Here is a 13,380-nt window from a genome sequence, read left to right as displayed (position 1 = left end):
TAAGAAAGCTTAAACTCAGTTACAAATACTGCATCTTCTCATTAATATAAAAAAATCTATTCTTTTAACACCTACAAACATCTTTCTTTTTCCTACATTGGCACTCATGCACAACAGACTGTCACCATCTCACCACATCCAGGTGGCACTGAGGATCCCAAGCACCTGTCAGATGGCAAGAACCAAGGTGCACTGAGGACAGAGGTTACTCGGCAATGAGAGGTAGGTGGTGACGAACACATTTCTGGGCAAGGAGCTGACAGGACCAAGGCACAGGCTCAGATGGCAGGCCCACAGGGTTCCTGGGAGCACCCACAGGTTCCACCCTGGGTGGTTCTGAAGATCAAACACATTCACAAAAACACAAGCTCCATCAGGACAGGGCTCTTCCCCCGGTTTGATTCACTGATGTATCCAGAGCACTTACAAGAGCTCCGGGCACCGTCGGCCCTCACTGAACATCTGCGGAATGAGTGAAGCAAGAAACTAGGGAAGCATACTTTACATATTGTAAAGTGCCATCAAACACAGGGTATTAATACTAGCTCATCTTTCAGATTCATTTAATTAGATCTTTATACAGAACTGGATGTTTTTGTAAAATACTCTCACGTTTATTCAGTGATCAATAGCAAAATATTAATCTTCTAACAGATGCATGGACTGGTATTACTGTACCAGGAACAGAGGAAGGGGGAGACGACAGGTGAGGGTAGGATACTACAGAGACAAAGGGGGCGAAGAATAAAGTAAAATGACCCAGGCTGCCTGAGCGACTCCAACTGCAGAGGGAAAGGTCGGCACTCCGGGTCATTACCGGCCTCGAGGGTGCGTCCGGCGCCCAACCACCAGCTCCGGGAACGAGGTCTCATCTGTCTCGTTCGCTGTGCTCCCAGCGCCAGGCGCACAGTAGGTGTGCAGTAAATACTTGTTAAATGGGACAGCGTGGGGCGCAGGGAGACAGAGTCTGAGCTAATGATCTTGCAAAGATAACAGCCCTCAGAAAAACGAGGTTCAAGCTGCCGACGTGGGACAAGATTTCGCCTTGACAACCGGACTTGCTCAGGAGGTGGATGTGAACATCCACTGAAGGAGGGGAACCCCAACCTGGACCGAAACTCGGGATCTCGCTTCCCCAAGAGATGGTGAGAGAGTGTTAGCACCACTTGGGTAGGAGCCATGAGACGCTGTGCCCTCTGGCAACTCACGTAAGCCAGGCCTTGCCCTTTCCCTACATTTAAGAGTGAGTGGGAGGGAAAGGGGTCAAAGTGCCTTTCTGCACCCGTCGCTGCTGGACACCCGCCGCCCTGCAGTGAGTGAAGGTGAGCGCGTCCTCCAGCGAGCTCTCCCCCGGCCCGGCGGTCCTGGAAGGACCCGCCTCCTCCTCACTGCACCGGGCTCTCCTGGCGATGCTGGGTCTTCTGGTGCCGGTTGAGGATGGACCTCTGGTTGAAGCTCCGCCCACAGGCAGGGCAGCGGTAGGGCTTCTCCCCGGTGTGGATCCTCTGGTGTCTGACCAGCCGCTCGCCCTTACTGAAGCGCTTCCCGCACACCTGGCAGCCATAGGGCTTCTCCCCGGTGTGGGCCCGCCGGTGCACGGCCAGGTTGGCATTCCTGCTGAAGCTCTTGCCGCACTCACAGGTGTAGGGCTTCTCCCCGGTGTGCGTCCTCCGATGCACCTGAAGGTGCTGCCTGCGGCTGAAGCTCCTCCAGCAGTCCCCGCACGTGTAGGGCTTCTCCCCGGTGTGGCTCCTCCGGTGGACCTCCAGGTGGTGCCTCTGGCTGAAGGCCTTCCAGCACTCGCTGCACACGTAGGGCCGCTTCCCCAGGTGGGTCCTCTGGTGCTTCATGAGGTACTCCCGCAGGGTGAACCCCTTCCCACACTCAACGCAGCCATAGGCCTTCTCTTCTTCGTGGGTCCGCTGGTGTCTGACCAGATTGGAGCTCCGACTGAAGCCTTTTCCACACTCAGGGCACTGGAAAGGCTTCCAGAAGGAGCTGTGGGTCTTGAGGTCACCAGGCAGGGGGACGACGCCGTGCTGGGGAGGAGGCGGCCCCGGGATGTTTCCCGCCGAGCTCCCGGCCTCCTGCTCACAGGTCCTTCCAAGCTCGGGGCCATGGACCACGGCTTCCTCAAACCTCTCTGACGACACCGGAGTAAGCGGCCCCTTGAGGTCTGCCTGCTGGGTCCTTGCCTCCTTCCCCTTGCTCCCAGTGCCTACAGGACAAAGGAGATACAGACTGATTCGGCAGCAAATCTGAAAGTAAACTCGGATGTTAGAACTTGACTTCTAAGGGGTCCCATCAACAATGCCTTCTTTTTCCCTCTGACCAACAACCTCAATACATTTCACTTTCTCTGACTCTAAATCCAGACACTCCTTTACTTCTTTCCATCTGTTATGGACTGTTTGTGTTCCTGCCCAAATTCATAGGCTCAAGTTCTAAGAACTCCATGTGCGGATACTAGGGGGTGGGGCCTCTGGGAACTAATTAGGTGAGGCCGTGAGGGTGGAGCCCCCAGGATGAATTACTGTCCAGTAGGAAGAGACGCCAGGGCTCTACACAGACACACACACAGAGGTCATGGGAGCCGGTTCCCTCGTGATGGGATTAATGTCCTTATAAAATGAGGAAGAGACATGAGATCTCTCCCTCCCCCTCTCTGCCATGTGAGAACACGGCAAGAAGGTGGCCGTCCATGAACCAGGAAGAGACCCTCACCAGGCAAGGAATCTGCCAGCAACTTGATCTTGCACTTTCCAGCCTCCAGAAGATGTAAGTGTGCTGCTTAAGCCGCCCATTTGGTGGTACAGCAGCCCACGCTAAGGCAATCCCCACGCCTTGTCACGGAACAGTCTGCCAAGTATTAACACCCTTCCTCCTCACGTTCTACTAATTCAGACTTTGCTTTCCTTCAAAATCTCACTCAGTGATTTCTCCCAGGAAACACGCCCTGATCACTGCCTGACCCCGGGTCTCGTCAGCACAGGGACTCAGTTAGCACTTGTTTACTCCGCACTGACTTACACGTGACCTTCCATGTGCCACTTTACAAGAGTCCAGCTTCCACAGTGACAGACCTGTTCCAGCAATGGGGAGCTCCTGGCACTTCTCCATGACCCCCTGCGCTCACTCAGCTCACTGTCCCTGCACACGCTCCGCCCTCCACCTAACCCTGTCTTATTAATCTGGGTCTCTGGGAGCCTGGCACAGGCACTGACTCAGGGGAGATGCTGGATGAACGAACGAACCCAGTCTATACCAGACCGCCTCTACAGCAGCATGCTTCTTAGGACTGAAACGCCCTTCTACACCCGTCCTCTGATCCCTCTCACACTCTCTCAAAATTAACAGCACAATTGTTTATAGAAAATCAAGAGGAAGGGGAGGAGAAAAAAAGAGAAGTACTAGGGAGCAAAGAAGCCAAGACAGAAAAGAGGGAAGTGATGAGCGACCCTGAAATGGGAGAGGCCCTTCAGGCAAGGCCATTAAAGGGCAAAAGGAAAAGGACACAGTGTGCCTCCTGATTTGATAAAATATGAAGGACACGGCTATCACTTCTGATGTATTCTTTTTCTTTTGCACACTTTTCATATAGCAGAAGTGTGTAAAACATATAGAGCTGCAAGAATGCTGATAATGAGCACATGTAAACAGCAGCCAGTTCAAGAAACGTTACCAGCAGCCAGAAATCCTTTCCCCAAGGACCTCTCTGTCCTGAACGGGTTTTCCCTCAAATTGCAGGGCTTGTCCCTATACTCATATAAGGGTATATGTATGTATATATGTTTATATAAACTCCCCCTAGATTTCTAATTGTTGAATATATTGTGCAGTATTTAATACATTGAACCCTTAAAGCTGTCAATCTATCTTTATTTCAAAAATCTGAACACAGGGCCAGCATATATTTGAGCTCAGTGTTTGATGGTGAAATTTGAATGTGAAAAAAATAGTATACCCCCCCCAAAAAAAGAAGGAAAAGGGAAAGGAAGGGAAGAAAGGAAGGAAGGAGAGAAAGAAAGAGAGAAAGGAAGGAAGGAAGGAAAAGGAAAGGGAAGGGAAGGAAAAGGGAAGGGAAGGAAAAGGGAAGGGAAGGGGAAGGGAAAGGGAAGGGAACGGAAAGGGAAGGGAAGGGAAAGGGAAGGAAAAGGGAAAGGGAAGGAAAAGGGAAGGGAAGGAAAAGGGAAGGAAAAGGGAAGGAAAAGGGAAGGGAAAGGGAAGGGAAAGGGAAGGGAAAGGGAAGGGAAGGAGCTCTCCCCTCCCCTCCAGTGATGACATCCTGCCCCCAGTGTAGCACGTCTTCCAGGCTTTTATCACCATGAAGTATTCCTGCCTGTTCTTGAACTGGACGTTCTGGCTTCATATGCTGTGTCTGGCTTCTCCTGTTCAATACTGTGCTGTGAGATTCACCTATATGGGGGTGAGCAGCTGTAGCTGCCCCACATCCTTTCTCATCCTTGTGTGACATTACACTGTTAAGAACATATTACTCTCTACTTATTAATCTGACTCATGTTCATTTTGGTTTCCCATTTTGAGGTATTATAAACAGCAAAACTAAAACTTTCTTTCATATTATTTTTTTTAATGGAAGTACTGGAGACTGAACCCAGGACCTTGTGCATGCTGAGCACACACTCTACCACTGAGCTATAGGCTCCTCCCTTTTTAGGTTGGTTTTTTTTTTTAAGCAAAATTAAGACTAAATGCAATGCATGAACCTTAGCTGGCCCCTGGGGAAATGTGAGCACGTGCTTGATATCACAAATCATGGAATTTATGCTCATTTTCTCAGGCCCAATCCTACACAGTTGTCAGCCCAAGAGCTGTCATCAGGTGGCCATGAATCTCAGGAAGACCTCAAGGCTGAGACAGCCACAGGATCTTTGGGTGAGCCGACCTCACCATAAACATCAGGGAAGTGTTGGGTTGTTCTGAACAGCAAGGAGTGAGAGGACAAGCACACAGCCAGTCTCTGGAACAGTCGGAAATGGCCAGGAGGGTGTAAAAACTTGCCAGTAACAGGAGGGAGAGTCCTTACCCTCACCCCACACGGGGGCATCACTGGCAGAGGCACATCCCTGGGGGGAGGATTAAGGCGCTGGGATGTGGGTACCTTCGTGGGGGCACCGTGCCCGGGCTCCTGGGCTGTGCAGTTAGCGCTGAGGGTTTCTACGCCCTCTGGCATCACAGAAACTTACATACCTTTGTCATGGGTGACGACCCAGTCCTGGGCCCAGGCCTCCTGAGCCCCCTCCTCTGTGCCGCTGACACTACCCCATGCCGCCCACTGGGACATGCCCTGGGCTCTTCCCGGGGCTGCTGAGGTCACAGAGGGGGGCTCCTGTATTTCTGCAGCTCTCCATGAGGACCAGAAGAGTGCTGGCCACAGAGCCCATGCCAAATAAACGTTTTTGTGGGAATAAAAGGATGAATGTTGACTGGCCCATAAAGGAATCTCTCAATAACATTTACACAACTAATAAAAATACCTAACATACACACTCGCCAAATGTTTACATTTATTATCTCACTTAATCCTCACAACTCCGGGAGACAGTGTTCTGTGAATATCCTCATTATAGGACTCAGAAAACAGACCCAAAGGTAAGCGAGATGCAAGGAGAGGTCACAGTTAGTAGGTGGCATGGCCAGGATGGGTTCTCTCCTGTCCTGAAGGAAGCACAGTTGACCCTTGAACAACACGGAGGACCAGGGGCAGTAAAAATCCACATTTAACTTGACAGTCAGCCCTCCATATCCGAGGTCCCTCATCCGCAGGCTCAACCAACAGCGGATGGTGCAGGACTGCAGTACATATTTATTCAAAAAATCTGCGTCTAAGTGGACCTGCACAGTTCAAACCCGTGTTGTTCATGGGTCAACTGTACAACGACACACCTGCTCATCCCTCAACATATTTGAAGATGGAAGAAGACCAGGAGACGTCAATACAGATGAGTGGTCAGCACATAACTTACCAACAAGCTGAAGGAGAGAATCAGAGGGAACAAGGGAGAGGCCCACTCCCAAGCACGCTTCTCCTCCTCCAGCCACTGCTCTCGCCACGTCTCGAGATGGTCCCCGCTGCTCTTCACCTGGCCGTCCCTCAGCCCCTGCGGGGCCTCCCCTGTCCTGCCTGTAGGGCCCTCACCCCGCACTTCCCTCCTCTCCTCTCCTGCTGCTCTCCTCCTTTCGTGTCCGCCCAGCTCCCGGGTAAAACCGGCCGCCCCCTCGCATAGCCCCACGGAGGCTCTGCCTGCTCTGTGACGTGAGCCTGTACCCACCTCCCCCGTTTCTAAAGTCTGACCGTGCAGCCTCCTGCCCTCCACACACACGCTGCGGTTCCCCGGAGGTCAGTCCTGCCCCAGTACAGAGCTGCTAACATGGGGTCTGCCCGCAGGGGGCACTCCATGAACACCTGCTGGTAATCGAAACCAGAGCGTCCCTCTTTTGCTGCTTTTCCATCACTCTCCAGCCCTGAGAACGTACCTTCAGTCAGACACAGAGCAGGCGTTCCCTCAGGGAATCCTAATGACCAACCTGTGCCATTGCAGCTGGAATAACCACCTCGTGTTTTCTTACCCCCTTGTCTGCTCCTCTCCTGGCACAGGAAAGCACCTTGCTAGCTCCCCACATGCCCTGGTCCACGCTCTTTCCTCAGACCCGCTTACCCGTCTGCCATGAAGCCCCTTCCTTTACCACAGCATCAGGGTCCGAAATCTGGGGCAAAGGCAAGAACTCTAACCCATAGCTTTCCAAACTGGGGGTGGAAACAGTCTTACCTGGAAGTGAGACCCTGCAGTCCTGGGGCTCCACGTATTCCCCAAAGCAGTCTATCTGGGCTGGGGCCACGTGCCTCCACTCCTCCTCGGGGAAAGCCAGGGCTATATCTTTAAATGAGCCCAACCCCTGAAACAACACAGGAGACTGCTATGGACAAAGAAAATAATCCCAAAGCAGGAGCAGCGGGAAAGCAGACAGAGAGGGGACAACAGGCCAGGGAAGAACAGAGCAAGAAGACACAAGGAACTGGGGTCCCTACACGGCCCTGGGACCGGAAGTGCCTCCTTCTCGACACAGAAGTGATGCATTTGTCTGAGCCACCGTATTTTTGAGTCTCTGCTGCAGCCACTGAGCTTGTACCCAAAACCACAGCATCTAATTTCCACCGTTCAATCCCCTCCACTCGATCCTCACGTCTGATGGATACTGAGAGCTGCTATTTATCCTCTTGTGCGGAACTGATGTTCCCTCAGAGATAAGTAAACATTTGGGTAGGCCCTGTCTTAAGAACAAAGCCACGTTAAAATGAATGCCCTGTCCTTCACAACTCCACAAAGAAGAACTCTCATGGTAGAAGAGGGGAGTCTGACCAAATTCATAAACGCTGGTGTCATTCTTCATCACCTCCAAACCATGTCCTTGGAAAACACAAACAGGAAACGGCGCAGGCATCACCCCTGCCCAAGTACTGCTCAAACCTGACTCATTCCTTTTCTTCTGCCAATGACATCCTTTCTTCTATAAGGAATTCTTCACTTAAAGGCTCACTGTCCCATTCAGAAAGATGCCACCCTGGAAATCCCTACTTCCCTGGGCATCCAGGGCATCCCACAGAAGAGATTTACATGGTGGCAAGAGTGCCCCATCTGTGCTCTGGTTAGCCCATTTGTGGCAGGCTAAGAAGTACGAACAAGGCCAAAACTCCCGCTGCGGACACAGTACGGGCCAGAGACACCACTCTGCTCAGGGCTCCTGGGAGCCCCCACCCTGAGTCAGCTCACCCTGCAGACATGGGGGGAGGCTGGGGTCCAGAGGAAGAGCAGCAAGGTTGTCCACAAAGGGTACCTGATCTCCTGGCCAACCACCACAGCCTAGAGTTCACCTGTGGGGTTTCCATCAATAATGTCTTCCTCCTTAAAATTTTAAGGGTAAACTCAGTCAACTGAGAAAAAAAAAAATCAAAGAGCAATACGAGTCAATTGAGCTTCATGCCTGGACCCTAAGGCATAGGGTTCAACTCAGATTAATAATTAGTGACAGTAAAGTGGAGAAAACAAAGCTGTCACATCCATCAGAACAAGAAAGGAAGAGTAATTCAGCTATGTGGATGGTGCTCTGCTGTGCAGAGAACCTCAGAACCTCGGGGAAGGCGAACCTCATTCAAAGCAACACCGAGACCCCTGGAGGGGCAGGGCTGCAGCTCACCTGGGGTCCGGCTGTAAGGAACCCAGCTGCCATCTCTTGGTCTCTGGTGTTCACTGCAGGGAGGCCAGGACCAGCCTGAAGAACCGGCAGAGCTGAGCAGGGAAAACAAACCACGAGCAGGATTAGCGCTGACCTGCAGGCACGGGCTTACATTCACAGGCATCTACTGCCTGCCACACACAACCCCAGGAACCGAAAGGAGGCTCCAGACAGGCAGCGGTGTGAGTGCACCCTCCCCTGTTCTCAGCCGGGAGCACCTTCCCCGCCCAAGACGCCCTGCCCCTTCAGGGCTGCTCAGGCTCCCTAGTCACACTTCGGGAACCACCCCTGAGATTCAGGAACACGATAAAGTCACACGTTACTTTCCGGGATATGGTTTATCTGCCCACTTAAAAATATCCCTACACGTCAGCTTCTTTATGTCCTGGCAGTTTCTAGAAGGGGTGTGAGGTTACCGAAAAGAAATGATAACAGCATGATCCCAGATACCCCTCACAGAAATCAGAGAGGTCAAGGTACAGAAAATCTCACTTCCTCTGTCTCCTACCGAAGTCCAGGAAGTAGCCAGGAAAACTCAGAATTACACCCCACAGGTAACCTAATGAGCTGCAGGGTTTGTAAAGGAAAGGGGAAGGGGCAGGGCACAAAGCACCATTCTCTGTGCCCTTTCTTCCTTACTGTTCGCATCTTACCCTGCTCCTGGAAGGCCTGCGTCCCACCTCCAGGGTCCTGGCTGAGCTGCTCCTCAGCGCCTTGGTCTAGACCTTGAACGCCTTCCCCATGGGGCATCCCCCACTCAGGCTTGACTTCCACAGGCCCCAGGTGGACGCCTGCTTCCCAAGGGCCTCTGCAAAGCGCCGTCTCCTCCTGCTCTCCCTGCACGTGGCACGGAACCTACGAACAGTCCCCAGCACTTATTAGAACGAACCCTGCATAAGGCTGTCATGAAAGGAGTTGAATTAAAACCTAAAAAGAGAACCGTTCCAGCTGCAGGGGAGAGAAAGGACAAGCTGGCTCAGCTCTTCCCCAGGACACCAGTGAAAGGTGAAAAGGAAGCCAAATTGTCTTTCCCCGGCTCTGAGCACCTTTCATGTATCCACGCCATTTTACAAGGGTCCCTTCTGCCTGCCTTGATACTGATCCAATTCCACCATGAATAACATCACAGAGAGATATTACTATTATTTCACTGAGAACTTTTGCCCAAAACAAACTATTAGCAAAAAAGGTTCCCCAGTTACAGATGCTGAGAGTAAAAAACACAAGCCTCGACTCTATGGTGAATTAGTTGCTCTAAAAACAGCAAGGAAAATTAGAGCTCACAAAAACTGGCCCTTCCTGGTCCACTTTTAAGCTCCTTGGTAGAGAGTACAACAAAAAACAAACAAAAAGTCCCTTAGGATTATACAGAAGTCAGAGGGACTGCAGTGGGAAGAGGGAGGAGAAACTGAAAAAGGATTGTTACCTGTAAGCAAAACAGTAATGTTCAGCCCTGCTCTCTCTCCCAGACAGCAATCAGGAAACTGTACCAGAGAGGGACAGAGACATGGCCAGAATCCCACGGGAGCATCTGAGGTGCAAAGTCATCTGGCGTCAGCAGAACACCACCACAGAATCACCACGTGGGCCTTTTGAGCCACGGCCCCAGGTGTGGAAATAGCACTGCTACAGACAACTCTCCTTAGGAAGAATATTCACCAAGTGGAGTTCCCTGCATTCCCACAGGCATCTCTGCCCAGAGAGGAAAGGGTCCACCAGGGCCCTAGAAATTGATCACAACCGTCTTCTTTGGGCCTGAGGCTCACAAAGGAAACGTGGCCAGGCCTCTGCCCCAGTGATCAAAAAAGTAGCTAACTGCCCTTCAACTGGTCCCGCACCTTCCCTGAGAATGGCTTTCCTTGCTGAAAACCCCTCTGCCCTCCAGAAAAGTACCTCAGGGAGCCTGGGAGAAGAGAAGGGAGATTCTGGACCTCACCCACTCCCACTGCTTCCTCAAACCTTTCAATTCTTTAAATCTTCCCTCCCCACACCAACAAAACAAGGCCCAGATACCCCTTCTCACCCACCGCCTTGGCCTCCAGGGCTCTCTCTGTGAGGTCCTCCACCATGCCCACCAGGGCCCTGCCGCTCTCCAGGCCATGCTCCTGAATCCAGGCGTAGAACTCCCGGGGCAGGATGGTCAAGAACTGCTCCAGCACCAGCAGCTCCAGGATCTGCTCCTTGGTGTGCAGCTCGGGCCTCAGCCACCGGCGACAGAGCTCCTGGAGTTCCCTGAGGGCCTCCTGGGGACCTGCCGCCTCCTGGTAGCGGAACTGCCGAAATCGCAGACGAAAAGTCTCGGGACTGGGGTCCTCCCTTGCCCTGCCCCACGGCAACTCTTTCTCTAGTTTGACCGCCCGCACACCCATTTGCAGCTGAGGGTCTTCCGCCATCCCTGGACGCTCTTTCAGCATCTTCACACTCTCTCCCAGAAGACTGAGGGCCTGTTGGGAAGACCAGACAGGCAGTGAGGACAGCATAAATGAGACCCAGGAAAGGTCCATCCAGCCCAGTTCTATCTCCACATCAGTGAACATTCTGCTGGAGAATATGGCAATGAGGCATCTTCAAAAGGCTGAACATATATCCTGAAAATCACATCAATCCGACTCAGTATTTGCCAAACACTCATTATGTGCAAAGGGTAAACAGCACTTGGCTTACACTCACAGATTGCTTAGGATCTCATGAAGGAGGTAACACTACAATCACAGAATCTAAGATGGGTTATAACTAAGCCAGTCACCGGGGCCCACTCTTCCAACACTACAGAAAATGCATATTGAAAACATAACTATGCCTGGCCTGCAGAAACTAGAAATACAATAGCGAACTTGCCCTTTGAAACTCACATACTGGTGCAGCAGACAGAAAAAAACAAATGTAAGTAAATAAGTTTAAATTATAAATGGGGACAAGTTCTCGAAAGGAAATAAGTGGGGTGTTAATGGGGGACAACCAACTTGGAGAAGGCTTCTCTGGAGAAATGACACATAGGCTGAGATCCAACCTAAAAATGAGAATGATCCAGCCATTCAAAGAGCATTCCAGACAAAAGCCTTGTGGCTAGAAATTAACTCTGCAGGTGAGAGAACAAGCCAAAGTGCAGTGTGGCTTCAGCAGAGCGAGGGAGGGCCAGAGCTCAGAGGCAGGTGGAAACCAGATTATCCAGGGTCTGGGCACGTAGCAGAAATTATGGGCTTTACTCTTACTACATAGTTTAGTGGTGAGATACGTGTTCTTCAAAGGTCACTTTGAAATGAAGTGTCAACAGAGAATAACTAAGAAGAGACGAGAAAGGAAGCTGCACTTACCTTGATCCAAGTAGGAGATGATAGGGGCTTAGACCAGGGTGGTGGTAAAGAAGCAAAGTCAAGACATATTTTGGAGGTAAAACCAATAGATTTGCTGGTAGCCAGGATGTGACGACGTGCTCAGCCTAAAGAAAACAACAGAGCAATGTAAGTATATATATACAGTTACTAAAACTGCTGGAAAGATTTCTAACTTGTATAGACGTTACCATTTAGAAAGCATGTGAGCACATAATCTCATTTAATACTTAACCATTCTCAAGGCAAGTACTACTCCCCCTGCTTTTCAGATGAAGAAACTGAAGATGTAAGAGGTTAGATTGCTGGCCGAGGTTAGACTGCTGGCCAAGGTCAGCCTCCCAAATATACGGTATAAATGAGAAACACAGGAAGCCAAAAAGAGAGAAAGGTCTATGCAGGTTCAAGTCCTCATGAGAAAGAAGAGGCCTGTAGTAGACTTTGGGGGGAGGGGGGAAGATCACCCTAAACGGAGCATAGAATAAGCAACTGGCAGTAGGTACGTCCGAAGCTTCTGCTGAATATTCTATTGGGCGTTTGTGTATTTATCTATCCTTCTTAAATCTATTTTAGATTTTCAGTCTATTCATTTTCTTTGCTGCATTGAGACTTCTCTTTCCTGGCTTCCTAGCTATTGCATGTATTCATCCCACTATTGCATTAATCGCATTATAGGGCCAGTGTTTACCCGTATATCTCCAGCTACCAGACTCCTTTAGTCAAGATAGGTCCTCATTCATCTTTTATCCCCGGCACTTGACAACTAAAAGGCGTCCCGTGGTTATTCTTTAATTGAGCGTCCTACGTCTCGTTTTTAAATGGTCACTCTGACTTTTCACAGCGTTCCGCCGTGGTTCAAGGCATCGGGGTCGTGGACACCCCTCCGTTAAGCCAACCCTGGCCGGGCGGGATCAGCCTCGCTCCTACCTGAGCCTCGCGCGGCGCGGGCCGCCGGGTCCGGACCCGCAAGGCCTCGGCGCCGCGGGAGGCAGCTCTGGGGAGACTCGCCGCCTGCTGCGTCAGTCCCGCCGCCACCGCCGAGGCCCGCAGCGGCCCCACAGCCCGGCCCCGCCACCCCGGCCACCTCCTCCCCGCCGCCCCGAGGCGGCTCTTCCCACTGCCCCCCACCTGAGCCGGGCTCGCTCTGGCCCTCCGCAGGCCGGAAGTGGGCCGCGGGCGCTGTCAGACAGGTGCGTAAAGGAAGGGCGCCTTCCGTTTCCTCTCTAGGACTCTCGGAGGCCGGTGCGTCTCGGTGGTCGCTCGTCCCCGGGGACCGTGCAAGAGCGCGCGCTGGAGCACCAGGGGCACCTCCCGCGCTAACTGCGCCCCTCAAGGCTCGCGGTCGCCAGGGCCCTTTACTACTCCATGCCTTTACACCTGCTTTCCCTCTGTAAGAACGACCTTCCAGACACACCGTTGGACCCAGCGCCTCCCTCCAGGGGCTTTAGAGCCCAGTCAGGGTCAACACGTGTTTATTCCACGCCTCTGTTGCTTGGTGCGAGGCGTAGGGGTGGAGTGTTCGAAGGGAAGCACCGAGTCTTACGGGTTCACATAAAAAAGGCCGCGACCCCAAGTAGTGTGTGGGGGCAGGGAGTGGTCGGGAAAGGCTTCCTGGAAGAGCCGGCACCTGAGCTCAGATTTGATGGGTGGGGTGAACCAAGAAGTGAGGTCAGAGTGCCCCCAGCAGAGGGAGCACGACGAGCCCAGCGAGCCGTGAGGATCGATGGCATTGCCACACCGTCACAGCCACTGGAGCGGGCGGCTGAACTTGGTCATTCGGGTGGTAACCTGG

General features: G+C 52.1%; 1 protein-coding gene across 5 annotated transcripts; it reads right to left on the bottom strand.

Annotated features, from left to right (window-relative positions):
• Positions 1-590: 590 nt before the first annotated feature.
• Positions 591-12,866, bottom strand: ZSCAN25 (zinc finger and SCAN domain containing 25). 5 transcript variants are annotated; one of them, XM_074345738.1, is made up of 7 exons: positions 12,717-12,866; positions 11,571-11,695; positions 10,284-10,700; positions 8,910-9,111; positions 8,218-8,309; positions 6,792-6,918; positions 591-2,218 (listed from the first exon to the last, which is right to left on the bottom strand). In XM_074345738.1, exons 3-7 carry the CDS (start codon positions 10,668-10,670, stop codon positions 1,386-1,388), a joined length of 1,641 nt encoding a protein of 546 aa, XP_074201839.1. In that variant the 5' UTR covers positions 10,671-10,700; positions 11,571-11,695; positions 12,717-12,866; the 3' UTR covers positions 591-1,385. The 5 variants fall into 5 exon arrangements, with proteins under 5 accessions (XP_074201839.1, XP_074201838.1, XP_074201840.1 ...); XM_074345737.1 differs by lacking the exon at positions 12,717-12,866 and adding an exon at positions 12,516-12,710; XM_074345739.1 differs by lacking the exon at positions 12,717-12,866 and adding an exon at positions 12,277-12,487.
• Positions 12,867-13,380: the final 514 nt, after the last annotated feature.

The sequence above is a fragment of the Camelus bactrianus genome, chromosome 18 (genome assembly GCF_048773025.1).
Source record: "Camelus bactrianus isolate YW-2024 breed Bactrian camel chromosome 18, ASM4877302v1, whole genome shotgun sequence".
In the NCBI taxonomy this organism is placed as follows: domain Eukaryota; kingdom Metazoa; phylum Chordata; class Mammalia; order Artiodactyla; family Camelidae; genus Camelus; species Camelus bactrianus.
The sequence above is the reverse complement of the archived record's forward strand: the minus strand, read 5'-3'. Positions and strand labels throughout refer to the sequence as shown.